The sequence below is a fragment of the Dama dama genome, chromosome 20 (genome assembly GCF_033118175.1).
Source record: "Dama dama isolate Ldn47 chromosome 20, ASM3311817v1, whole genome shotgun sequence".
Classification (NCBI taxonomy): Eukaryota; Metazoa; Chordata; class Mammalia; order Artiodactyla; family Cervidae; genus Dama; species Dama dama.
Genome location: NC_083700.1, coordinates 16,702,553 through 16,730,142, shown reverse-complemented (window position 1 = coordinate 16,730,142; position 27,590 = coordinate 16,702,553). Strand labels below are relative to the sequence as shown.

Here is a 27,590-nt window from a genome sequence, read left to right as displayed (position 1 = left end):
TGCCCGCCTGGCTCCGGTGCTCCCCAGCTTCCATCTCCCCTAGCTTCCGGTCACAATGAAGAAAGAGGTGACACTCTCCTTGGGAGATGATTTTTAAGAGGAGATTTTGTGGAGACTGTGGCCATGATTACCCTGCTCCCCTCCCCTCCCCCCTCAGCTATGGGAAACCTGGGGGAATAGAATTAAGCAGTTGAGCTGGGATTAAAGGCTCAGAGCATCTTAGGGAGCAGTTGAGAGCATTAGATGCAGGGAATATACCATCAGTGCTGTTGGATGGCCGGTGCTTAATTGGATACAGACTACCCAGGCCTGCGTGAAATAGGAAAAGGGAGGGGGTGCCCTGGAAAGGAGCTGGATGGCAGATGTGGCCTGGGGTAGGGAGGACTGGGAGTAGAGAAGACTTAGATGTGGGGCTGCAGGAGGGAGTGGAGAGGGATGGGTCCAGGGCTGGCTTAGTCAGAGGAGGAGGGGCACCTCAAGTTACACTCAGCACCCGCATGATGTTGGTATAGCCGGAGCCTGGTCGCCAGCCTGTCACCACAATCACCAAGTCCCCAGAATGGAGGAAGCCACGGAGCTTTCCTGGAGAGGAGGAAGGAGAGAAGACGATAATCAGCTACTGAGGGACCCGGGCCAGACCTGTAATGAGAACCAGCCACCACCCTTCACCGCCTTCCTCAAGGCCACCCAGTAAGGAAGGAGGGGCCTGAAGCAAACTGTACGGTGTGTCCCGCAGGTGGCACCGCAGGGAATGTGACCACTGTAGGTGGTGAGAGCTGCAGCTGTGCGCATGGGGTGGCATGGGCGTGTCGCTAAGTAGCAAGTCTATCCACCTGCGTGGCTGTGCAGACAGAAAGAGGTGGAGTATGAGCATGTGCTGTGCTTAGGCACTCAGTCATGTCAACTCTTTGAGACCCCTAGGGACTGTAGCCTGCCAGGCTCCTCTGTCCATGGGGATTCTCCAGGCAAGAATACTGGAGTGGGTTGCCATTTCCTCCTCCAGGGGATTTTCCCAATCCAGAGATCAAATCCGCGTCTCCCGCACTGCAGGCAGATTCTTTACTGTCTGAGACACCAGGGAAGCCCAAGAATACTGGGGTGGGTAGCCTATCTCTTCTTCAGGGGATCTTCCCCACCCAGGAATCAAACCAGGGTCTCCTGCATTGCAGGCACATTCTTTACCAGCTGAGCTACCAGGGAAGCCCGGGGTATGAGCATAGCAACTGTCCATTCAATTTCAGTTGCAGCTGCAGGACCCTGGGTCCCTCTTTCTCCTCTCATCTCTTGCTCCTTGTGTCATGCCCAGCTCTAGCCATCTGGTGGAGGCAGCAGCTGTGCCAACTGCTTAGGGATGGCCCTGGTCCCTGCCCTCGCTCCCTCTGCCCTCTCTCAGCATGTTCCCCCCACCCCTGGAGACTCAAGTATCTCAGTCTTAGTGAATCTCACAGAGAAAACCTGGGACCAGAGGAGAGAGGCAAGACCCTTTGGGTGAGTGTAGGAAGTGAGGGTGGAGGACTCAGGATACAAATCCAGGGGAGGGTGGGAGGAAGCTAGGGGGCTCACCACTTTCGATGCCAAATTGGACCCGGCGGTCCACATCATCGGCCCAGATGTTCTCTGGAGGTTCACAGTAGAGCACAGGGAAGACTCCTCTGCACAGGTGGGCCTGGCGGGCGGCCTGAGCAGAGCGGGTGACGGCAATGACCGCTGCCCGAGGTCGGTACCGAGACAGAAGCTGGGCTGAACTGAAGGAGGCAGACAAGGTCAGCCCAGAATATTGGAAGAGTGCTGGGTTCAGGTTCCAGGTGCCACCAATAAGCTGTGTGACCCTAGGTAAGTCATCACATTTTTTCTGGGCTTTAGTTTTCTCACCCATAAAGTGGATATGGGAATACCTGCCTTTTTGACCACATGGGGAAACTATGAGATGACTAAAAAAAAAATCAAATGAGATAATAAGGAGAAACCTCTTTGAAAAACAGAAACTCTTCTGGGAATGCATCTTTATATAGTATTTAACTTAAAAAATGTTTCTTGTTAATCCTCATAACCCCATGAGCAAATGGAGGAGGATTATAGAACCTGGGTGACCTACCCAAGATGTCATAGCTAAGTTTCAGAGCAAAGATTTGAATTCAAACCTTCTGGAGCCTTCTGTAATACCCCAGCATTGCAAAGCTTTGTGGGCTCAATGCAGAGGACCTGTTTCTGAGCCCTGGGAGCCCAGATGGCCTGGAAGTCAGTGCACCCAGTGATGCCACCTTGCCCTCCCAAACCCTTGAGGAGAGAGGCACAATTCCCGGTGTGCTCCAAGATCTGTCTCTCTAGGCTTCCAGCTCCCATAGCTGCTTCTCTTCTTATCCCAGAAAGATCTCTGATGATGAGACAAAAGCCACGCTTGGGGCCCATCCCAGCCTGCCCTGGGCCCAAAGCTGTGTCCTGCTGTGTTCCCAGTGTTCTCCTCACCGGCCACTTGTGGTCAGCACGATGATGGCAGCAGCACAGCACTTGAAGGCAGCCTCCACAGCACCAATAGCGGTGACCTCCGTGGGATCCCGGCTCAGCGGTACCGCCCGGCGGAGCTCCTCAAAGAGCTGCCGGTGGTACACGGCAGCCTCTGCCTCCCGGGCAATCTGTGGGCACCAGGAAGTCAGGCTGGGCAAGGGTATTGGGATCTGGAAGGGGGGTGGTTTTCCAGCCCATTTGCCTTGCACTCTGAGCTCCTACCGCATGCTGCATCTTTACAGCCTCCACAGGAAAGTTGCCTTTGGCAGTCTCCCCCGACAGCATGATGCAGTCTGCCCCATCCAGCACGGCGTTGGCCACATCACTCGTCTCTGCCCGAGTTGGCCGGGGCTTAGTGATCATGCTCTCCAGCATCTGGGGATATCTTGCGGTCAGAGCTGTAGGAGTCATATCTGACTGGGGACCCTGCCCTGCCTACATCTCTGACATCCACACTCAGAGGGCCCTGAAAACCAGAGTCACACTCACAAACTGTGTGATCCTGGCTGCTCTGTTTCCTCATCTGAAAACGGGGGTCAGTAGGTCTTCCTAGCTTTGTTGTTTGAGGGTCAAACATTGGACAGCAAAACATGCTAGAGACCTAAGGTGTGCGTATTCACCCTCGGTGTCCCCAGACTCATAGAGGGCCCTGCCCCCAGGGCTCGTGGCAGACCTGTGTAGCACAGACAACGGGCTTTCCCGCCAAGTTGCAACGGCCGATCATCATCTTCTGAGCCAGGAAAACCTTCTCGGCTGGGATCTCAATGCCCAGGTCACCCCGTGCCACCATAATGCCGTCGCTCACCTCCAGGATTTCATCAAACCTGGGCGGTTGGGGAAGTCAGGGCTGGGACAGACCCAAGAGAAGCCAGAGAGAGGCAGGCAGGGAAAGAGGAGGAAGATGGGGATGCGTAGGGCCTGATGGGAACAAAGACCAAGTCTCACTTCTTTACGCCCTCGTGGTTCTCGATTTTGCTAACGATCTTGATGCCCTGTCCTTCCGGCCCCAGAGCAGCCCGGACGGCAGCCACGTCGCTGGCTTTCCGCACGAAAGAGGCAAAGACGATGTCCACGCCATGCTCCACCCCGAAGCGCAGGTCCTGGATATCTTGCTCCGACAGCCCAGGCAGGTCCACCTTGGCGCCTGGCAAGTTCACGCCCTTCCGACTGCCCAGGACACCACCGTTCTCCACTTCGGTCTTTAGCCCCTTTGGACCTGCGGGTATGGAAAGAGTCCGCCTAGGTTAGGGGTGAGGCCGGGGGCATAGTCACAGCAGTGGGGACACCGGGCTTGGACCCGCAAGAAAACGGAATGATGTCTTATTTGTTTCTTCACGCTCAGCCTGGGCTCTGCACCGAATAGCGCAGGGTGGACGTCTGTGGAAGAAACTTCTAACCCGCCAATCCAGCCCCAGCCCAGGGCAGCCCAGGAGTCTGGATGCCAGGGGCTCGGGAAGGTTTGGTGGGAGTGAAGGGCGAAGGCGGGACCGAAAGGAAGAGGGCCCACTGCGCAGGACCAGGACAGGAGGCTCGTGCGCACCGATTTCCTTGACCACTAGGGAGATGAGCCCGTCGTCAATGTAGATGCGGCCCCCCACCGGCACGACTCGGACTATATTGGGGTAGTCCACCCACACGGTGTTCGCGTCCCCGCGCGTCCGGAGCTCTGGATCCACCGTCACCAGCACCTGGGAGCCCTTCACTATCTCCACTTCTGACGCCGGGCCCTAGGGGCGGGGCCAGAGGAAAGCTGAGTTCGGCCTGCGGCGGTCAGGGCCCGCCCCTCCCAATGCTCCGCCCTACGGACAACTTCCTTCACGCCGCACCGCCCTCTTCGCCGGCCCCAAAACAGGGCGGGTCGCGGGTCCTCTCTCACCGCTTGCAGGATCCCAGTGCGTATCTCTGGTCCCTTGGTGTCCAGAGCGATAGCCACGGGTCGGTAGCTGAGCGGAGAATCTGCAAAGCTCTCCACCGCCTCACGGACGTTAGCGATGGACTCAGCATGGTACTAGGGACCAGAACAAAGCGAGGATTTCAGGGGAAGCTGGCCGGGACCTCGGGGCATCCTCTAGCCCCACCCGTCTCCCCGTGTCCCCGCCCTGAACCTCGTGGGAGCCGTGGGAGAAGTTGAGTCTCGCGATGTTCATCCCGGCCCTGATCATCTCCTTGAGGCGCTCCACGGAGCGAGATGCCGGCCCTGGAACCAGAGATCCGATTCAGACAACTTTCTCACCAAACCTGAGTGACGACCGAACCCATCATCACCCTCGGGGCCTCCCCAGGCCGCAGAAGTCCTGTCACCCGATCTTTGTCCCCTGACCCCACCCCTGCACACAGATCGGAAACCACGTTCACCTCTCCAGCTAAGACCCGCCTCCTTGCACTGCAAGGCCCTAGAAGGGTGGGCTCAGCCAGGCCTGAGGCGACAGTGCTGTCCTTGATGTTATGTGCTGCAGTGTGGGGGAAACCCCAGTGAATGAGAAGGGGATGGGTGCCACGCTTTGGAGCCTCCTTCCTGTTGGACTGAGGAGAGTTGAGTTCCATTGCTTTCCTGCTGGTAGGACAGCTGAGTAACTGAGACCCAGCTGACCAGCCTCTCCAGTCCCTCCCAAAGCCAGTTCTTCCACTGTGTACTGGGTCTCCTTCTCACCTGATCAAAAACAGATTCAGCAGTTCCCCCAGTTCTCTATGTCATCAATGTTTTCCTTTTCTGTTAGATCACTCCCATCAGCATGTAAGCCTGGTGTTATTTCATCCAACAACAACAAATTCTCCTAATTTCAGTTCCCCCTCTAGCTACACAGCCCTATTCCTTTGCTCACCAGCACAGCAAAATTCATGACAAGAGTTATCTCTGTATCCCCTCGCCCTATTCTCCGTGTAACCACTCTCCATTACATCTGTTCTTGTCAAGGTCACCAACAACCTCTGTCAGTTCAGTTCAGTTCTGTCGCTCAGTCTTGTCCAACTCTTTGCCACCCCATGAACCACAGCACGCCAGGCCTCCCCGTCCATCACCAACTCCCGGAGTTTACTCAAACCCATGTCCGTCGAGTCGGTGATGCCATCCAACCATCTCATCCTCTGTCGTCCCCTTCTCCTCCTGCCCTCAATCTTTCCCAGCATCAGGGTCTTTTCCAATGAGTCAGCTCTTCGCATCAGGTGGCCGAAGTATTGGAGTTTCAGCATCAACATCAGTCCTTCCAGGACTGATCTCCTTTAGGATGGACTGGTTGGATCTCCTTGCAATCCAAGGGGCTCTCAAGAGTCTTCTCCAACACCACAGTTCAAAAGCATCAATTCTTCGGCGCTCAGCTTTCTTTATAATCCAACTCTCACATCCATACATGACCACTGGAAAAACCATAGCCTTGACTAGACGGGTCTTTGTTGGCAAAGTAATGCCTCTGCTTTTTAATATGCTGTCTAGGTTGGTCATAACTTTCCTACCAAGGAGTAAGTGTCTTTTAATTTCATGGCTGCAGTCACCATCTGCAGTGATTTTGGAGTCCAGAAAAATAAAGTCAGCCACTGTTTTCACTGTTTCCCTGTCTATTTGCCATGAAGTGATGGAACCGGATGCCATGATCCTAGTTTTCTGAATGTTGAGCCTTAAGCCAACTTTTTCACTCTCCTCTTTCACTTTCATCAAGAGGCTCTTTAGTTCTTCTTCACTTTCTGCCATAAGGGTGGTGTCATCTGCATATGTGAGGTTATTGGTATTTCACCCAGAAATCTTGATTCCAGCTTGTGCTTCCTCCAGCCCAGCGTTTCTCATGATGTACTCTGCATATAAGTTAAATAAGCAGGGTGACAATATACAGCCTTGACGTACTCCTTTTCCCATTTGGAGCCAGTCTGTTGTTCCATGTCCAGTTCTAACTGTTGCTTCCTGACCTGCATACAGGTTTCTCAAGAGGCAGGTTAGGTGGTCTGGTATTCCCATGTCTTTCAGAATTTTCCACAGTTTATTGTGATCCACACAATCAAAGGCTTTGGCATAGTCAATAAAGCAGAAATAGATGTTTTTCTGGAACTCTCTAGCTTTTTTGATGATTTAGCGGATGTTGGCAATGTGATCTCTGGCTCCTCTGCCTTTTCTAAAACCAGCTTGAACATCTGGAAGTTCACGGTTCACGTATTGCTAAAGCCTGGCTTGGAGAATTTTAAGCATTACTTTACTAGCGTGTGAGATGAGTGCAATTGTGCGGTAGTTTGAGCATTCTTTGGCATTGCCTTTCTTTGGGATTGGAATGAAAACTGACCTTTTCCAGTCCTGTGGGCACTGCTGAGTTTTCTAAATTTGCTGGCATACTGAGTGCAGCACTTTCACAGCATCATCTTTCAGAATTTGAAACAGGTCAACTGGAATTCCATCACCTCCACTAGCTTTGTTTGTAGAGATGCTTCGTAAGGCCCACTTGACTTCACAGTCCAGGATGTCTGGCTCTAGCTGAGTGATCACATCATCGTGATTATCTGGGTCGTGAAGATCTTTTTTGTACAGTTCTTCTGTACAAAATTCTTGCCACCTCTTCTTAATATCTTCTGCTTCTGTTAGGTCCCTACCATTTCTGTCCTTTATTGAGCCCATCTTTGTATGAAATGTTCCCTTAGTATCTCTAATTTTCTTGAAGAGATCTCTAGTCAACAACCTCTGTGTTGTTGCTAAATCTAGTGGTTAGTCCTCATCTTGGCTGGTCTGTCAGCAGTATTTGACACACATCTTTGACATGCATTCTTGGCTTGGCCTCCAGAACACCAGCCTCTCCTGGTTTAGTTCTACCTCACTGGCTGCTCCCTTTCAGCCTTAGCTCCCATTAGATGACCACTCCTCTTCTCTCATTTTACTTTCACTCCCTTGGTAGTCTCAACTAGTCTCATGGCTTTACACACCATCAACAACTTCCAAATTTACATCTCCAGTTTAGACCCCTCTCCCAAAACCAGAGTTGTGTATCTGATTGCCTACTCTATACCACACTTGTGTGTCTAATATGTGTAATCAAACTCAACAAGCCCCAAACTGAACTGATCTCTCCTCTAAACCTTTCCACCACAGTCTCTCCTGCTCAGTTGATAATGGGTTCTTCTAGCTCCTCACACCAAAACACTGGGACTAGTCCTTGACTCCTTTTTCACCCCCACCCCCACCCATATCCAATCCATCATATCCTGTTGGCTCAACCTTCAAAATACATTCAGAATATTGTCCCTTCAGCAGCTCCACAGCCACCACCTGGTCAAAACCAGAGATACTGCCAGAGCAGCTTCTGCGCTCACCCCCATCCCCAACCCCAGTCTACTTTCAATATAGCAGCCAGGGCAGTTCTGTTAAGACCCAAGTAACAGCATGTAACTCCTGCTCAAAACTACAGTGGTTTCAGCTTCGCACTGCACTTGGAGTGAAACTCAACTCAGATTCTAAAAATGGCCTACTAAACCCTCCATGATCTTCCCCTTCCTCCAATCTCTTCATTTTTGCTGCTCTTCCCCTTGATGGTTTCCAGCCTCCTTGACTTAGGGCCTTGGCACTGACTATTCCCTTTGTCTAGAACTCTCTTCCCTTAGACATCTGCATGGCTCGTTTTCTCATCCCCCTCAAGTCTTCGCTCAGGTCTAATTTTCTCAACCATGGCTACCCTGACTCCCTATTAGGACTACAGCCTCTCTCCTGCCCTTGCATTTTAATGCCCATTCTCATGCTTGATTTTTTAAAAAAGTTTTTCCATAGTACTTATCAGTTTCTAATATACTACTTTCCTTATTTTGTAAATAACTTATTATATTTACTATTGCCCCACCCAGCTAGATTGTCAGCTCCCCAAGAGTAGGGATCTTTGTCTGTTTTTTCTTTTTAATATTTATTTATTTGGTTATGCTGGGTCTTAGTTGTGGCATGTGGGTTCTAGTTTCTTGACCAGGGATTGAACCTGGGCTTCCTGTGTTGGGAGCATGGAGTCTTAGCCACTGGACCACCAGGGGAGTCTCTTTTTAAAAAAATAATTATTTTTACTTATTTGGCTATGCTGTGCAGGTGAAATCTACTTCCCCAGCTAGGTACAGAACCTGGGCCCTCTGCAGTGGAAGCATGGAATCCTAATCAGAGAAGTCCCTGTCTGTTTATTTCATTTCACTGACCTACTCCCAGGACCCAGAAGCTTATCTACCAAGCACTCAACAAATATTTGTTGGGCTTCTGAAGTTGTCCAGTGGTTAAGAATCTCCCTTGCAATGCAGGGGACTCTGGTTTGACTCCTGATCCAGGAAGATTCCAAATGTTTCAGGGTAACTCAGCCTATGCAGCACGACTGCCGAGCCTTGTTCTAGAGACTCCAAGCCACAGAGACGGAGCCCACTTGTCCTAGAGCCCATGCTCTACAGAAGAAACCACCGCAGTGAGGAGCCTGCACACCAGAACTAGAGAGTAGCCTCTGCCCTCCGCAATCAGAGAAAGCCCTCTTGCAGCAATGACCCCGTGCAGCCGTAAATAAATAAATTTTTTAAATATATATTTATTTATTTATCCCTCAGTCAAACAAGGAGAAGCCTCAAAGAACACAAAAGATGAGGCAGCACCTTGAGAAACACACACGAGGCCATGTGACGCTGCAGGGGGGGTGGGGGTGCTTACCGATGGTGGCAATGATGCCGGTACTGCGAGGGACCACAGGCTCAGAGTCGATGTCCAGCAGGCACAGATGTTCCAAGAAGGTGTCTGCCATAGCGGCTGGCAGCTGCTGCCGCTGGAAGAAGGAATTGCCCAGCTCCTGGGTCATCTGGGCTACACTAGCCCGCCGCAGGTACCCCGCTGGTCCTGCAGTAGAAAGGGGCTGCATGGGCACCTGCCTCTGGTCCCCATCCTTTCATCTCAGCACGCTTTCTATTCCTTCCCTCAGTTCTCCAGTTTTTGTTGAGTCTTATGAGCTGGGCATTGTGCATACATTATCTTATTTAGCCACCAGGATGCTAGTAAGCAGGTACTGCTATATGCTCTGTAATTAGCCCCATCTTCTAGGTAAGGAAACAGAGGCTGAGAAAGGTTAAATCAGTTGCCCAAGGTTGTATAGCTTCTAATGAACAGAGATAAGATTCCCATTTAGGTCTGACTAACTCCAGGCTCAAATTCTTGATCACCTAGCTATCTGGTCCCTCATAACCTCAGACTTCTTGCCCTTTAGCTGCTGACTTCTCTCGGCCTCAGCCCCCCTTGATATCTAGTCCACAGTGGCCCTTCATTTCCAGGCCGAGAAACACCCAGTTCCCCTTCCTAAGGTTCCTGTCTTCTTCCCTCCATCCCCTGACAATTGACTGGCCTCCCACTCCCTCCTTTGAGTTTCCTCAGCCCCTTCAGTGCTACTCCAGGTCCTGAAGTCTCTGTAGCTTGCCCCAGCCCAGCTCAGAGGAAGAGGACCCCCAGTACCAGCCACACCTTCCATGCACACCTGTCTGTCTCCGGGGATCTGCTCTCTACTGTTAATGGTTGGAGGCAGGAGGCCGGCTGGGCGGGGAATCAGCTCTGTATCCTGGTTAAAGTGTCACCAGTGCCTCCCCTCTCACTGGAAGTCCTGTGCACCAGGGGCCAGAGTCCAGCAGTCATGAGAATGCCCCTTGGCTCCCAGGCTGCAAGCTCCCCTCTGCCCTGCCTATTGGGGTTGGGAGAAGAGGCCCAGACCAGGGTCTATAAATTAACATGGAGGAGACTCTGAACACAGATCCTCCCCAAATACCTCCTAGCCAGCAGCATTTCTCCCCTTCTCTTCAATGGCATCTGGTGCCCCTTCTTACCTCCTGGAGCCCCAGTCAGGATGGACTTCAATAAATCCCGTTGGGACTTAGAAAGCCATGACCAGAGCCAATTGGGGGGCATGTTCTCCTGCCCTGACATGCTTCAAAATTCGGAGCTGCAGCCTCCCGGACTGTGGAGAGAGAACGGGGAGAGGATAACAAAACTGCTGGTCTTATCAAAAGGAGCCAGAAAAAAGAAAAGGGGCACACCCAGTGGGTCACCCCTACCCCCATGCAGAGTCCGTCCCCTGGACCTGCTGGCTCTCTGCCCCTGTCTTCTGGCATTCCGCCCTTCTGCCATCCATTTTTCCTGATAAATTTTTAATTCATCCATTCTGTCTGGTCATCAACCTGAATAGAGATTTTTTTTTTTTTTGCCAGTAATATGGTCCCTTTGAGGGGCTTCCCTGGTAGCTCAGCTGGTAAAGAATCCACCTGCAATGCGGGAGACCTGGGTTCGATCCCTGGGTTGGGAAGATCCCCTGGAGAAGGAAATGGCTACTCACTCCAGTATTCTGGCCTGGAGAATTCCATGAACTGTGTAGTCCATGGGAGGATCACAGAGAGTCAGACACAACTGAGCAACTTTCACTTTCACCATGGTCCCTTTGTACTTTGCTGAAGTTAGCCCTAGATGGATCTAGGAAGCAGGGGATCTAGGGTAGGGACTGGAGGTTGAAGAAAGGGGATGAGGAACATTTTGATCACGCAGTGAGATTCTCTAGAAGGGCTCTGATAGCATCATTGTCATTATCACATTGGCTCCTGTCTGCTCAATGACCATTTGCAATATTTATTGAGCACTTACTCTATGCCAGGTCCTGAGGATGCAGTGGTAAGCAAAATAGAGCCCGTGCCCTTCTATGGCATTTTTAGTATGGTGATAAGACAGACTATAAACAAGTGTTAAGCAAATAAATATATAACTACATACTTTGTAAATTCTATGAAGAAATGCATCATGGTGCTGGAACAGAGAAGCCTGTGAGGAGAAGGGGAAGTGTTTTAGATGAGGTGGTTGGGGAAAGCCACTTTGATGTGATCATATATTTTTAACGGCATTTCTTTATTTGGCCATGCCAGGTCTTAGCTGCAGCATGCAGGATCTAGTTCCCTGACCAGAGATCGAACCTGGGCCCCCTGCACTGGAAGCATGGAATCTTAACCACTGGACCACCAGGGAAGTCCCTGCAGTGATCATATTTAAGCTGAGATTTGGAGGAGGAGAAAGAACCAGTGGGGACAATTTGGCACAAGGAGTTTTCTGTGGGGTTGGAAATAACATATGCCAAGACTCTGAGGAAGGAAAAGCCTGGTGCTAGCGAGGGCAAGCTGCAGAGAGAGGAGAGGAGCATAGTCCCTGTGAAACTGGAGACAGAAGCAGGGCCTTGGAGGGCAGTGGGCTCATCCAGGAGGCTGGCAATCTACTGACGCTTTAGAGACCAGACAGTAGATGAAGGAGGACCAGTGAGGAGTTTTAGGGGAAATCGAGGTGGGAGGACTAGCAAAGTGGCAGTGAAGATGGAGAGTGGGAACCAGATCTGAGATGTATTTTGGAGAAGAGCAGACAGAATGGAATGATGGTGCCATGTGGGGAGAGGCAGAGCAAGGCTTCCAGACCCAAAAGCATGGCACTCAGGTAAGGAAGGGGAGAGAGATTTGCAGTGGAAAATATTCAAGGTCTCTGTTTTAGATAGGAACCCGCCTGCCAATGAAGGGAACATAAGAGACGTGGGTTCGATCCCTGGGTCAGGAAGATCCCCTGGAAGAGGGCATGGCAACGCATTTCAGTCTTCTTGCCTGGAGAATCTCATGGACAGAAGAGCCTGGCCACTACAGTCCATAGGGTCACAGAGTTGGACACGACTGAATCGACTTAGGAGGCACACAAGTTTGCCATGTCACTTCATCATTAAAATCAACAGGCAGGCCATTGGATCTGTTCACTGAGCACACAGCATGTGCTGGTACAACATGCAAGGCCTCATACACATCCTCACCTTTTATCATCATGACAATCTAGAGGCAAGATGGGACTAATAGCCCGGTTTGTTTCATTTTAAGTTAATTTGGCTGCACGTGTGGCTTGTGGGATCTTATTTCTGTGACCAGGGATTGAACCCAGGCCCTAGCAGTGAAATCAGAGTCCTAACCACTGGACTGCCAGGGAATTCCCCTAAATAGCCTGTTTTACCGATGAGGGAACTCAGGCTAGCAGGGTGTGTTGGATTACTTCTGTTGCCACTCCATATCCTTTCTTTAGCCTTTCCACTCTGCTCTGCAGCCAGGAGGCTGAGGGCCTTGTCCCGTGACTTCTGTAGGGGTTGGCTGGAGAATGGCACTGACAGGAGATGAGTTAGAGGAGAGTGAGTCTGGGTGTGTCCCTGCCCTCCCTCTGTGGGGTTGCTGTAGATCACAGCACCTGCCGTCTGCTTTCTGGGGGGCCCCTCTCTCTCCAGATTCTAGGAACCATGCTCCCTCCATCTCCTGGGCCCCTGAGGGCGGTAACTAAGCCACTGCTACTAGCTTGGGGGTAATGCACCCACTATTCCTTGTGGTTCACCAATACTCTGCCCATACCTTTGCACATAATCCTTTTATGAAACAGTCCTTGAATTATCCAATTTGAGAAAGACTTTGATCTGACACACTTGCCTGGAGCTAAAAATCTTGCCACTGGTGGAGCTGGGCCAACCACTCCAGAGAGCATAGTTCTGGAGTCTGAGTAGTGTAACCATTTAAGCTCTATTTCTTCCCTTTCAGCACTGTTTCTGGAAGAGAAGGGGAGAAGCTTCAGACCTTGATTGGAAAAGAAAGAAGATAAACAGGAGGAAGGATTTCTCCTTAACAGGGGGAATGATCCTGGAGACCTAGGCTCTATCTACAGAAGACAGAACAAATAAAAATGCACAACAGCTGTTACTAGAGTGAACATAACATAATAGACCTCAGGGACTGAGAATTCAGGCCTTGTGCTTGGGGGTTGGAGAGAGACATTAAGTTTGATCTGGCAATTTCGAACTGACTCCAGGACCAGTTGGGAGGACAAGAATCCCAGAGATCCAAGTCCCAAGCGGCCAACAGGAGGTGGGGACTAGTGTCCCAAGGCAGCCCCTGTCCTATCCAGCTGATGGACAGATGCCTTGCCCTAAAATCAGGCCACAGAGGAAAAGCAGTCTGGCTGACCCTGGGTCCATAAGTAACCACATGAGAGATGGCCTGCCCTTTGTCATGGGGTTGGGCAGCTCTGAGTAGGAGGCCTGTGGGTGAGAAATCTGGGAGAAGGACTATAGGCCCCCCAGCATCCAAACAGAGTGAATGTACTTAACTTTGTCAGATGGGACCCTTCCCCACCCCCTGACACCTTCCAACATACACAGGCCTCTCATGTGACATCAAACATGCACACATGATGGGCCATCATGTGCCCTGTCCCGTGCAGACTTCGGCTCCCTGCCCAGACAGGAGAGGGACAGGGATGTTAGCAGTAAGGTTTAATAAAGGATGTGTGTCAGGCGGGGTGATGGAGCTGTGTCCAGGACGAGGGCACCAGGAGAGAGACTGAGTGATGCTGGCCAGGGAGGTCAGGGTGGTTTCACAGAGGTGATACCAGAGCAGTATTGTCAAGGACATAGATTGCCCTGCGCTGGACACATGAGCACACATGTACACAAACACCCCCATTTCACCCATGCACACACACCCCCAACTCTAACACAGAGTCAACACACCGCCGGCGCACACGCATACAGCAGACTCACAAAGATTCAGTCACAAAGATTCAGACACACTGGAACCTCACACACTTTTTCTTACACACACACACACACACACACACACACACACACACGAGTGTCTAGGCTTTGTCCCCAGCCCAAGGTGCCTTTATTCTGCCAACCAGAGAACACCGCCCACCTCATCCGATACAAGGCTCCCGGCAGGCCTGCGAGGGGCGCGCGCGAGCCGCCCGCCAGGCACAAGGGCGAGGCTGGGGCCCCTGGGAGAAGGAGGTCCCTGGCCCGCTCCCCTGTCCCCACCCGGAGCCAAGGTGAGGCGGAGACTCTCTCCGCCTCGGTTTCGTCATCTGCAAACCGAGATAATAAACCTTCCGGAGCTCTCCACGCGATAGCGTCCGGGGACTTGCTGCGAGCACTGCCGAACAGAGAGCGCGGAGATACTGCTCTTGTTCTCGGGCAAACGTGATGACTTCTCTGCCTCTGTAGTCAGCAGAGTATCGGGGGTGGGGCCCTGCCTCTATTTCCGGAAGTGCCATCGAATTCGCCCAGAATGTATTTAGGTTTATTTTTGTTTTATTTATTTTTGGCTGTTCTGGGTGTTGGATGCTCCCCGCGGGGTTTTCTCTCCTTGCGGTGAGCAAGCTTCTGGTTGCAGTGGCTTTCTCTTGTTGCGGAGCGCCGGCTCTTGGGCGCCCGGACTTCAGTAGTTGCAGCACGTGGGCTCACTAGTCCGTGGCTGCCTGGTTCCAGAGCACAGGCTCAATAGTTGTGGCCCACGGGCTTAAGTTGCTGGGCAGCATATGGGATCTTCCCGGATCAGGGATCGAACCTGTGTCTCCTGCACTGGCAGGCGGATTCTTTACCACTGAGCTACCAGGGAAGTCCTGTTTAGGTTTATTTGTTTAGATATTTACACAATGTTAAAATTCAAAGATAGAGAGTATAGGTCAAGAGTTTCTTCCTCCAACTCCTTGTCCAGCCACTGAGTTCCCCCCAGCAGGTTACCAGAAATAGATGTGTTCTCCAAGAAATAGATGGATGCAGGTACAAACAATATATAATTGTTCCCCCTTTAAAAAATCAATTAATTTATTAATTTTTTTGTTAATTATTTTTGGCTGCACTGGGTCTTTCTCCAGTTGTGGGGAGCAGGGGCTACTCTTCTCCCAGTATGCAGGCCTCTCCCAGTATGCATTGAGGTGGCTTCTCTTGTTGAGGAGCACAGCTCTAGGCCAACATGCTTCAGTAGTTGGGGCTCTTGGACACTAGCACATGGGCTCAGTAGATTGAACCATGTTCCCTGCACTGGCAGGCAGATTTTTATCCACTGCACCACCAGAGAAGTCCCTAGTTGTTCCTTTTTTTATTTAAGTGGCAGTATGATACTACCCATTCTACTCTGAACATTATTTTTTTCCCACTTAAAGTAGATCTTAGGCTTCTTGCATCTGAAGAGAGGCGTCGATTTTGCTTACAGATTTTGTAAGGGATTCCCTGAAGTCCATCCATGGAATCCCTCATTTGCATGGGAGGATACTAGCCAGAGAGGAGTTACAGGCAGAGGCCAATCTGGGCCCAGGTCTCCTTTTTCTTTTGAAAAAAAGATGTGGAAAAATATACATAAGATAAAATTTACTGTTTTAACCATTTTGAGACATGTAATTCAGTGGTTTTAAGTACATTCACAATGTTGGGCAACCACTACCCTTTATTCCCCAAACTTTTTCATCAACTCAAACAGAAAAACTATACCAAATAAACAGTAACTCCCTGCTCTTCCCTCTTTCCAATTCCTGGCAACAACTATTCCACTTTCCGGCTGTATGAACTGACTATTCTAGATACCCCCTATACGTGGACTCATACATTATTTTTTCTTTTGTGCCTGGCTTACTTCGCTTAGTACAACGCCTTCAAGATTCATCCACATGGTTTCATGCGTCAGATTTCCCTTCCTTTTTAAGGCCGAATGATATTCCATCGTATGTATATATCACACTGTTTATCCATTCCTCTGTTGATGTGCTCTTGGGTTGTTGCTGTCTTTCGACTATTGGGAATAATGCTGCTATGAACATGGGTGTATGGGCCCAGGTCTTTGCCTCCTCCTCCTGGAGCCTTTTGTGAAGGCCTGTCCTATTTGGCCTAGGTCTCATGTTGCATTTGCGGCGGGGCAGAGGGTCCACGCTGGTGGGAACATGGGTGAGTGGAAGAGCCGTACTTTGAGGTTTGGGGAGGAGGAGGTGGAGGCTGAGAAAAGAACGCTCGGCTTACCGCTGATGAGCCCCACCACTCTCGGAGTAAAAGCCAAAGTCCTCACAAGGCCTTGCTCCCTCTCCGTCCCCCTCTTGTGCTCGGTCGCTCAGCCGTGTCCGACTCTTTGTGACCCCACAGACTGTAGCCCGCCAGGCTCCTCTGTCCGTGGTATTCGGCAGGCAATAATACTGGAGTGGGTTGCCATGTCCTCCTCCGGGAGATCTTCCCGACCCACGGATAGAACCCGCAGCTCTTATTTCTCCTGCATTGGCAGGTGGATTCTTTACCACTAACCACCCGGGAAGCCCACCTTGCTTATTACTTCTTTCTGATTTCTTTTCATGTGTCGCCTTACCAGTGAGGCCTTCTCTGATCACTCACTTAACACTGCAGTCTCCCCTTTCCTGCTTTGCTCTCTTTCCCTCCTCAACTTTTATACATGTCACTTGTTAACTGTGTTCCCATCCCACCTAGGGGCTTCCCTAGTGGCTCATTTGGTAAAAAATCTGCCTGCAATGCAGGAGACCCAGGTTCGATCCCTTTGTCGGGAAGATCCACTGGAGGGGGGCATGGCAACCCACTCCAGTACTCTTGCCTGGAGAATTCCATGGACAGAGGATCCAGGCAGGCTGTAGTCCATGGGATCTCAGAGTCAGACACGACTGTGTGACTTTCGCTTCACCCCACCTAGAGAGTTCCAGGAAGAAAGGAATTTTGTCTGTTTTGTCCTCTGCTTTACTCCTAGTGCCTGGTAGGTGCTCAGTAAATAACTTTGATGAATGAGGGGGCCCAGCTGTCCATGTGACTCAGAAGGGTCCAGCCAGCCCCAGCCGCTCTCCTGGGCTGCAGACCCTCACATCCAACAGTTCACCTCTTACCACCATGGAAGAGGCCACACTCGACTGGTCAGACCCTCTCCACCCTGCACCTTCTGCTGCCGCTAAGCAACCTCTTTTATACCCCTTACCCTCACCCCATCCTACACTGCCCCCTCAGCTCTCTCTCTGCATCTTAGTGAAACTGGGGGACTCTCACCACCCACAACTAACATCAGCCAACCAAATCTCTCAATTCCAAACGTTTTCCAAATGCACCCTTACTCCCAGGGACTGTGGCCTGCTTCTGCTCATTAATTGCCCAGATTTCTCCTGCCTGGAGTCTCATCACTGGTAGGTCCCCATCTGCATGGGAGCCTCCTACTGCAGCCAGAGTTGTCTAAAAATCAGGTCTGATCTGCCTGCTCTGATCAAGGACATCACTGATTCCTCAGGGCATGTAAAAGCCTTTACTGTCTGGACCCCGATCACTTCTAACTGTATCTTCCAGTTCCCCATTCCTCTGCCCATGCCAGAATCCTTGCACTTCCTCTCAGGGTCTTGCCTTTGCACACATGTTTCCCTATACCTGCCCTATTTTCTCTGATAAATCAAATTCCTATTCAACCATCTAGATTTCACCAGCTCTCCAGCATCATTAGATAGGCTTTCTTGTCTCCTACTTCCATTCAGTTAAATTTAAAACACACATCAAGAGCTACTGAAACCATTAGGTTTGGCACTAATAAAAGTGGGGCAAAAGACCTGTGTGCCTCGAGATAGAATAGAACAGGAATGAGTATATGCCTCAGAAGAATTCTGAGTCTAATGAAGCCTCCAACCTAACTAATTTATAGGAAATAGAGGCAAGAATTAAACAAAGACTTGAGGATGCCATCAGCCAAATCCAGATATAGGCAATTCTACAAGCAAATGACCTGATTTCATCAACAATTAGATAGCATGGATAAGGGGGTGAAGGAGGAAGTGTTTATTTTAAAATGACTTTATACACATACCAACCAAATGCAATGGGTATACCTGATTTGGATTCTGATTCGATCAAACCAATTGCAAAGGATACCTTGGAGACTATTCAGGAAATCTGAACATGGATTGGGCACTAGGCAATATTAAAGAATTACCATTAATTTTGTGTGTTGTGTTAAAAAATTCCTTATGTATTAGAAATACATCTGGAAAAGTTTGTTGGTATGATAATATTAATGTTGGGGATTTGATTAAAAATATTCCAGCAAAGAAAGGTGGTTTGTAGAGGGAGAAGAAGAGGGAAGTAGTTTAATAAAATCAGATGAACAGAATGTTGGCAATTGTGAAATCTGAGTGACAGTTACCTGAGGGTTTATTAGAATACAGTATTTCTCAAACTTGTTAGTGTATGTTATAAAAAAAAATCAGAATAAATTCCATGTAAGTTTATTGTTGGGGCAGATCCTGTGTTGTGCTCTGGGGACAACAACAAAGAAGTGTGCCTGTCCTGCAGAAGTTCCACGCAGTGGAGGAGACAGACAAGAATTCAGGTGCTGACTATATTCAGTGATCGGAGTTATGCCTGGGGTGAGCTCCAGGACCACAGGAAGACAGAGATAGCTAACCCAGTTAGGGAAGGTCTCCTAGGGGACTTAGATTTGTTTTTTGTAACAAGAGACCATAAACTTGAGTTGGTCAAAAATTTGTTCAGGTTTTTCCACAAGCTGTTAAAGAAAAACCCAAATGAGGGTACTTCCCAGGTGGTCCAGTGGTTAGGAATCTGCCTTGCAATGCAGAGGACGCAGGTTCTATCCCTGGTCGGGGACCTAAGATTCTACATGCCACTGAGAAACTAAGCCTGCACACTGTGACTGCTGGGCCTGGGCGCTCTAGAGCCTGTGTGCCAGACTAGAGAGCGTGCCAGACTAGAGAGTGTGCCAGACTAGAGAGCATGCCAGACTAGAGAATGTTCCAGACTAGAGAGCGTGCCGTACTAGAGAGTGTGCCACACTAGAGAGCGTGCCACACTAGAGAGCATGCCAGACTAGAGAATGTTCCAGACTAGAGAGCGTGCCACACTAGAGAGCGTGCCACACTAGAGAGCGTGCCAGACTAGAGAATGTGCCACACTAGAGAGCGTGCCAGACTAGAGAGTGTGCCACACTAGAGAGCGTGCCACACTAGAGAATGTGCCAGACTAGAGAGCGTGCCACACTAGAGAATGTGCCAGACTAGAGAGCGTGCCACACTAGAGAGTCCGTGCACCACCATGAAAGGTCTTGTATGATGCACAAGACCTGATGCAGCAAATAAATAAGTAAAAATAAACTTTTTAAAAAGAAGAAAAACCTGAGTGAACTTTTTGGCCAACTCCATATAACAGCTATGCCAATACAGCCCTAGTGTCCAAATTTTTGACCAACTCAAGTCTGTGGTCTCTTATTACGAAAAACAAATCTAAGTCCTTTAGGAGACCTCCCCTTACTGAGTTAGCTATCTCTGTCTTCTTGTGGTCTCCGAGCTCACCCCAGGCATAATGCAGCTGAAAGCTGGAGCATTTGCTCTCAGCCACATGAGGAAGAAGGGCTGCTGCCAAACTGTGAGATACATATTACCTCCAATTGAAGGAGGAGAAAAATAACCTTCACAGAATTTAGATAATAAATCCTAAACCATACAACTAGTGAAGATTGAAAGCAGGGTTTGAACCCAGGGCTGCTTGACTGCAAAGCTGTGTTCTGTCTGAGTACTTGAGACTTCCTGATGACTGGGGCAGGGGTGGCTCTGACACTTTCTCTTTTCCTAGGGTCCTAGTGCCATTTAGGAGACCTTGGCCTTGGCCTTGGACCTGCTAAGTGTTTCCCAGCGGGGGTTAGGCTGGGCCTAGGAGAGCCCATTCTATTATTGTCCTCTATTTCTTGGCAATATTCACTTAAATAGACTTTCTTATCCTTCCTTGCTATTCTTTGAAACTCTGCATTCAGATGGGTATATCTTTTCTTTTCTCCTTTGCCTTTTGCTTCTCTTCTTTTCTCAGCTATTTGTGAGGCCTCTTCAGACAGCCATTCTGTATTTTTCCATTTCTTTTTCTTAGAGATGGTTTTGATCACTGCCTCCTGTACAATGTTACGAACTTCTGTCCATAGTTTTTCAGGCACTCTGTCTATCAGATCTAATGCCTTGAATCTATTTGTCACTTCCACTGTATAATCATAAGGGATTTGATTTAGGTCCTACCTGAATGGCCTAGTGGTTTTCCCTACGTTCTTCAATTTAAGTCTGAATTTTGCAATAAGGAGTTCATGAAGTGAGAAGTAGATTAAGAGACTAGATCTGATAGACAGAGTGCCTGATGAACTATGGATGGAGGTTCATGACATTGTACAGGAGACAGGAATCAAGACCATCCCCAAGAAAAAGAAATGCAAAAAAGCAAAATATCTGTCTGAGGAGGCCTTACAAATAGCTGTGAAAAGAAGGGAAGCGAAAAGCAAAGGAGAAAAGGAAAGATATACCCATTTGAATGCAGAGTTCCAAAGAATAGCAAGGAGAGATAAGAAAGCCTTCCTCAGTGATCAATGCAAAGAAATAGAGGAAAACAATAGAATGGGAAAGACTAGAGATCTCTTTAAGAAAATTAGAGATACCAAGGGAACATTTCATGCAAAGATGGGCTCAATAAAGGACAGAAATGGTAGGGACCTAACAGAAGCAGAAGATATTAAGAAGAAGTGGCAAGAACACACAGATGAGCTGTACGAAAAAGATCTTCACCACCCAGATAATCACGATAGTGCGATCACTCACCTAGAGCCAGACATCCTGGACTGTGAAGTCAAGTGGGCCTTACGAAGCATCTCTACAAACAAAGCTAGTGGAGGTGATGGAATTCCAGTTGAGCTATTTCAAATCCTGAAAGATGATGCTGTGAAAGTGCTGCACTCAATATGCCAGCAAATTTAGAAAACTCAGCAGTGGCCACAGGACTGGAAAAGGTCAGTTTTCATTCCAATCCCAAAGAAAGGCAATGCCAAAGAATGCTCAAACTACCACACAATTGCACTCATCTCACACACTAGTAAAGTAATGCTCAAAATTCTCCAAGCCAGGCTTCAACAATACGTGAACCGTGAACTTCCAGATGTTCAAGCTGGTTTCAGAAAAGGCAGAGGAACCAGAGATCGAATTGTCAACATCTGCTGGATCATAAAAAAAGCAAGAGAATTCCAGAAAAACATCTATTTCTGCTGCCAAAGCCTTTGATCGTGTGGATCTCAATAAACTCTGGAAAATTCTGAAAGAGATGGGAATACCAGACCACCTAACCTGCCTCTTGAGAAACCTGTATGCAGGTCAGGAAGCAACAGTTAGAACTGGACATGGAACAACAGACTGGTTCCAAATGGGAAAAGGAGTACATCAAGGCTGTATATTGTCACCCTGCTTATTTAACTTATATGCAGAGTACATCATGAGAAACGCTGGGCTGGAGGAAGCACAAGCTGGAATCAAGATTTCTGGGTGAAATACCAATAACCTCAGATATGCAGGTGACACCACCCTTATGGCAGAAAGTGAGGAAGAACTAAAGAGCCTCTTGATGAAAGTGAAAGAGGAGAGTGAAAAAATTGGCTTAAGGCTCAACATTCAGAAAACTAGGATCATGGCATCCAGTCCCAACACTTCATGGCAAATAGATGGGAAAACAGTGAAAACAGTGGCTGACTTTATTTTTCTGGACTTCAAAATCACTGCAGATGGTGATTGCAGCCGTGAAATTAAAAGACACTTACTCCTTGAAAGGACAGTTATGACCAATCTAGACAGCATATTAAAAAACAGAGACATTACTTTGTCAACAAAGGTCCATCTAGTCAAGGCTATGGTTTTTCCAGTGGTCATATATGGATGTGAGAGTTGGACCATAAAGAGAGCTGAGCGCCGAAGAATTGATGCTTTTGAACTGTGGTGTTGGAGAAGACTCTTGAGAGTCCCTTGGACTGCAAGGAGATCCAACTAGTCCATCCTAAAGGAGATCAGACCTGGGTGTTCATTGGTAGGACTGATGTTGATGCTGAAACTCCAATACTTTGGCCACCTGATGTGGAGAGCTGACTCATTGGAAAAGACGCTGATGCTGGGAAAGATTGAGGGCAGGAGGAGAAGGGAACGACAGAGGATGAGATGGTTGGATGGCATCACCGACTCGATGGACATGGGTTTGAGTCAACTCCGGGAGTTGGTGATGGACAGGGAGGCCTGGTGTGCTGCGGTTCACGGGGTCGCAAAGAGTCGGACACGACTGAGCGACTGAACTGAACTGAACTGATCTGAGCCACAGTCAGATCCTGGTCTTGTTTTTGTTGACTGTATAGAGCTTCTCCATCTTCAGCTACAAAGAATATGATCAATCTGATTTCGGTATTGTCCATCTGGTGATGTCCTTCTGTAGAGTCGTCACTTGTGTTGTTGGAAGAGGGTGTTTGCTATGACCAGCACATTCTCTTGGCAAAACTCTGTTAGCCTTTGTCCTGCTTCATTTTGTACTCCATGGCCAAACTTGCCTGTTACTCCAATTATCTCTTTACTTCCTATTTCTGCATTCCAGTCTCCTATGATGAAAAGGACATTTTTTTTTTGATGTTAGTTCTAGAAATTCTTGTAGAAACATTACTTTACCTACAAAGGTCTGTATATTCAAAGCTATTAGTTTTTCCAGTAGTCATGTACAGATGGACAATAAAAAAGGCTAAGTGCCAAAGAATTGATGCCTTTAAACTGTGGTGCTGGAGAAGACTCTTGAGAGTCCCTTGGATATTAAGGAGATCAAACCAGTCAATTCTAAAGGAAATCAATCATGAATATTCATTGGAAGGACTGATGCTGAAGCTCCAATACTTTGGTCAGCTGCTGTGAAGAGCTGATTCATTGGAGGAGACCTTACTGCTGGGAAAGATTGAAGGCAGGAGGAGAAGGGGACAACAGAGAATGAGATGGTTGGATAGCATCACTGACTCAACGGACATGAGTTTGAGCAAACTCTGGGAGATGGTGAAGGACAGGAAAGCCTGGTGTGCTGCAGTCCATGGGGTCTCAAAGAGTTGGACACGACTGAGCGAGTGAACAACAGAGAGGCTAGGGGCTCTCTTCCTGATTTCCCCAGGGTTCTGTTAGGAAGGTCACTCTGGGAGGTCCTAGACTGGATATAGGGAAATTAGAGGCTTTAGTTCTGGGAGACATGGCCTCTCCCATCAATCTTGTTTCCTTCAATCCCAGGTCTCATCCCCGCTTTCCTGAACCTGGAGTTTGCAATGAGAGCGAATTAATAATTCTGTAAGCTAAAAAAGATGAACAACGTGAGAGTTGCGAGGTAAGTTTCATTTGGGGGGACTGCAGCCCAGGAGACAGCACCTCCGATAGCTCTGAGAGACTGCTCCAAAGAAGCAGGTGGGGGAGGGTCAATATATAAGATTTTGGTGAAGCGGGAGTTCAGTGCAATCAAGCACTTTTTTTTTTATAAAAGGCTTTCAGCTAGTCACGAAGAGCTGGTGCCACCATGAAGGGATTTAGTTCTTTTCTACATATAAGGAGATGCAAGGATTGGGATAATCTCAAGACCTGTTTCAAATGTTTCCCTGGAGTACAGATACCTCAGTCTCCACACTGAATCCCCCTCAGGGGGTGTTGAAGGTTGGCACCTGCAGCAGCACAGAGTTCAGTCTCCTCAAAGGCAGATGGCAAATGCCTTTATTGTTGTTCAATCACTGGCAAATGCTCTTGGCAAGTGCCAATTTGTACTTGACTGTTCCTTGGACTTAAATGGACTTGAATGCTTATAAGAGCTTTTCCTTACTTCCCACTCTTGGTTCTCAACTCTGCTCTATAAGCTAATTAGATGAGACACACATTTATCCTCTGAGTCATTAATAACAAAAACAGATGACATGAATGACACTGATATCCTCAATTAGCAGTTTGGAACCCGCTCAGAGATGTCACAGGGCTTGTTGAAGTTCACTCAGCTAGTTCGGGTAGAATCACGGCTTGCACCCGGGCGGCACTTAGACTCCGGGAGTTCCACTTTAGCTGGCAAGAACAGGGAAGACGAGCCTGGAATTGGCTTCCCTTCCTGGCCTATTTCTTTCTTTTTAAAAAATAACATTTATTTATTTTTGGCTGCACTGGGTCTTCATTGCTGCACGTGGGTTTTCTCTAGTTGGGGTGAGTGGGGGCTAGTCTTCCTTGTGCAGGCTTCTCATTGCTGTGGCTTCTCTTGTGGTGGAGCGTGGGCAACCCCAAGGCATGTGGGATCTTCCTGGACCAGAGATTGAACTTGTATCCCCTGCATTGGCAGGTGGATTCTTAACCACTGGACCACCAAGGAAGTCCCCTGGCCTGTTTCAATGCTCTTCTCTCTCGGGGTGAGTTAGCTGGTCCCTGATACCTGACTCCCATCAGACCACAGAAGACAAGCCAGGTGGGAATTCAATGGGACTTTCTCCAGGAGTTCTCACTCCTCCTTCAGCACATCGTTTAGCAGGCTGTGCCCCTTCTTGAAGGGTCCTTGATCCAGCCTCCACAGGGCCCAGTGAGCCTCCTACTTCTTCCTGAAGTTATTCCTTGCTTCCTGGACTGCTGTATCCTTTGTTAATGCTTCCCCCTCCTCACCCCACCAGGCAAGGAGCAGAGCAGGAGAGCAGCGACCCAGAGCCTTGACAGGAGGTGGTGACAGAAGGAAGACATGGCTCTGGGAAGGATCCACAGGCTCCTCAGAGGTGTCTGTGTTGAGATGTGCAGACTTAAAGGTAGATGAATCACATTCTGGATGTGGCTCTGTCACTCTTGGGCTGGAAAGCTTTGACTGAAGTCCTCACATTAAGGGGGAAATCTTACAGGGGAGGGTTCAGTGAGATAAAATATACGTGGAAGTGCAGATTTCAAACGCCAGTGACTTAATAGCTATTCCATAAATAAAGTGTTTGTGTAGAGAAGAAAAAAGGGAAGAAGGCTTTGCACATCTCAAAGAGCCAGGCTGCCTATCAGGGACTGTCTCACCCTGGGCCCTTGTCTCCACTTTCTGGATTCTTTTTTTTTTTTAGTTTTAAAAAATTTAATTTTAATTGTTTTTATCTTTGGCTGCACTCAATCTTTGTTGCTGCACATGGGCTTTCTCTAGTTGCAGCGAGTGGGGGCTGCTCATTGCAATGGCTTCCCTTGCTCCGAGGCATGGGCTCCAGAGTGCGGGCTCAGTAGTTGTGGCACATGGGCTTAGTTGCCCTTCAGTATGTGGAATCCTCCCAGGCCAGACCAGTGGTCGGGCCCCTGCCCCCTACAGTGGAAGCGTGGAGTCTTAGCCACTGGATTGCCTAGGAAGTCCATATTTTGTATTGTTTTGTTTTTGGTCTCCATTCTCTTTTTTTCCCTTTCTTTTTTTGAATTATAGTTGATTTACAATGTGATAATTTCTGCTGTACAACAAAATGATTCACTTTTACATTTATATATGATATATATAATATATATATATATAATACACCTTTTAAAAATATTCTTTTCCATTATGGTTCATCATATAATACTGAATATAGTTCTCTGTGCCATATGTAGGGCTTTGTTGTTTATCTATTCTATATATAATAGCTTACATCTGCTAACCCCGCACCCCATCCCTTCCCAGTCCCCTCCCCCTTAGCATTGATCTCAACTTTCTAGCCATCTTCCTCCTGGCCTTCTAGGAGCTCCACCTGCTACAAAGTGCACTCTAGGGAATTTCTCCTCAATGACCTTATTTCATGTGGACCTACAATGATATAGGTATGCCTGGCCAGCTGTGTGGGGCTGAGAAGGGAATGGTGGGATGATTTGGGTGTGGGGAACATCATGGTATAGGATGAGGAAAGTGAAATAAGACTTTCCTTTGGTCAAAGGCCAAAGCTTTGTGTCTTTCTCTGAGGAATTTCCTAGCACCTGAGATTCTGTTGACCTGATCTCTAATTTCTTTTGAGGTTCTGCTTTTTTCCTTACAGAGTCCTGTCTCAAGGTGAAGGCAGGCTGGCCTAGCAACACAACCCTGCCGAAAGTTAGCAATGTCACACCCTCCTTACTGGGGTTGTAGTTTACTATGTAATGATGTTTTCCTAGACTGCTCCCTAGTCCTACTCCAGGTAGGTACAATAAGTTTTATTGTCATAAAATATACTTAACATAAAATTTATCATTTTAAACCATTTTTAAGTATACAGTTAAGTGGCATTAAGTATATTCACACTGTTGTGCAACAATCATCACTACCCATTTCAAGAACTTGTAAAATCTCAATAGGATGAAATGCTGTACCCAGTAAATAATAATTTCCTATTTTTCCCTCTCCCCGGTTTCTGGTAGCCACCATTCTACTTCCTGTCTCTATGAATTTGATTACTCTAGTGGAATCATAAGTATAAGTAAGGGAAATAATACAATATTTTTTCCTTTGTGTCTGACTTGTTTCACTTAGCACAATGCCTTCAAGATTCATCCATGTGGTATCATGTGTCAAAATTTCCTCCCTTTTTAAGGCTCAATAATAATCCATTTATGTATCAATGTATACCACATTTTGTTTATCCACTCATCTGTTGATGGACCCTTGGGTTGCTTCCACCTTTTGGCTGTTATGAATAATGCTGCAATGAACACAAGCATACAAGTTTGTTTGTATCTCTATTTTCTTTTGGGTATATACCTAGGAGGGGCATTTCTGGGTCATATGGTAATTCTCTGTTTAACATTTTGAGGAACCATTAAACTGCTTTTGTTAGCAACTGTACCACCTTACATTCCCACTAGCAATTTATGGGGATTCAAATTTCTCTGTCCTCACTGATGTTTGTTATTTTCAGGTTTTTTTTTTTTCTATAGCTAGTTTAATGTGTAAAGTAGTATCGCATTATGGTTTTGATTTGCATTTACCTAATGACCAATGGTCGGAGAAGGCAATGGCACCCCACTCCAGTACTCTTGCCTGGAATATCCCATGGATGGAGGAGCCTGGTAGGCTGCAGTCCATGAGGTCGCTAAGAGTCGGACATGACTGAGCGACTTCACTTTCATTCACTGGAGAAGGAAATGGCAACCCACTCCAGTGTTCTTGCCTGGAGAATCCCAGGGACAGGGGAGCCTGGTGGGCTGCCATCTATGGGGTAGCACAGAGTCGGACACGACTGAAGTAACTTAGCAGCAGCAATAACTAATGGTATTGAGACTCTTTTCAAGTGCTTATTGGCCATTTGTGCAGTTTCTTTGGAGAAATGTCTACTTAAGTCCTTCGCCATTTTCTAATTGGGTTGGTTGTGTTTTTTTTGTGGAATCTTAGAAATTCTTTATATATCCTGGAATGTTGAATCCTTATGCAGTATATGATTTGCAAATATTTTCTTCCGTTTTGTAGTGTTTTTTTCCTGTCATGATAGTGCTCTTTAATATACAAACATTCTTAACTTTGATGAAGTCTGATTTG

The 27,590-nt window shown here is 48.2% G+C and overlaps 1 protein-coding gene across 6 annotated transcripts; it reads right to left on the bottom strand.

Moving 5' to 3' along the window:
* Positions 1-79: 79 nt before the first annotated feature.
* On the bottom strand, positions 80-10,408 carry PKLR (pyruvate kinase L/R). 6 transcript variants are annotated; one of them, XM_061120637.1, is made up of 11 exons: positions 10,294-10,408; positions 9,140-9,322; positions 4,611-4,702; positions 4,382-4,513; positions 4,046-4,232; positions 3,451-3,721; positions 3,179-3,329; positions 2,728-2,880; positions 2,467-2,633; positions 1,564-1,745; positions 80-582 (listed from the first exon to the last, which is right to left on the bottom strand). In XM_061120637.1, the coding sequence occupies exons 1-11, from the start codon at positions 10,391-10,393 to the stop codon at positions 476-478; spliced, it is 1,725 nt and encodes a 574-aa protein (XP_060976620.1). In that variant the 5' UTR covers positions 10,394-10,408; the 3' UTR covers positions 80-475. The 6 variants fall into 6 exon arrangements, with proteins under 6 accessions (XP_060976620.1, XP_060976622.1, XP_060976624.1 ...); XM_061120639.1 differs by lacking the exon at positions 10,294-10,408 and adding an exon at positions 9,951-10,029; XM_061120641.1 differs by lacking the exon at positions 10,294-10,408 and adding an exon at positions 9,951-9,987 and having other exon boundaries at positions 9,140-9,251.
* Between the last annotated feature and the right edge of the window lie 17,182 nt (positions 10,409-27,590).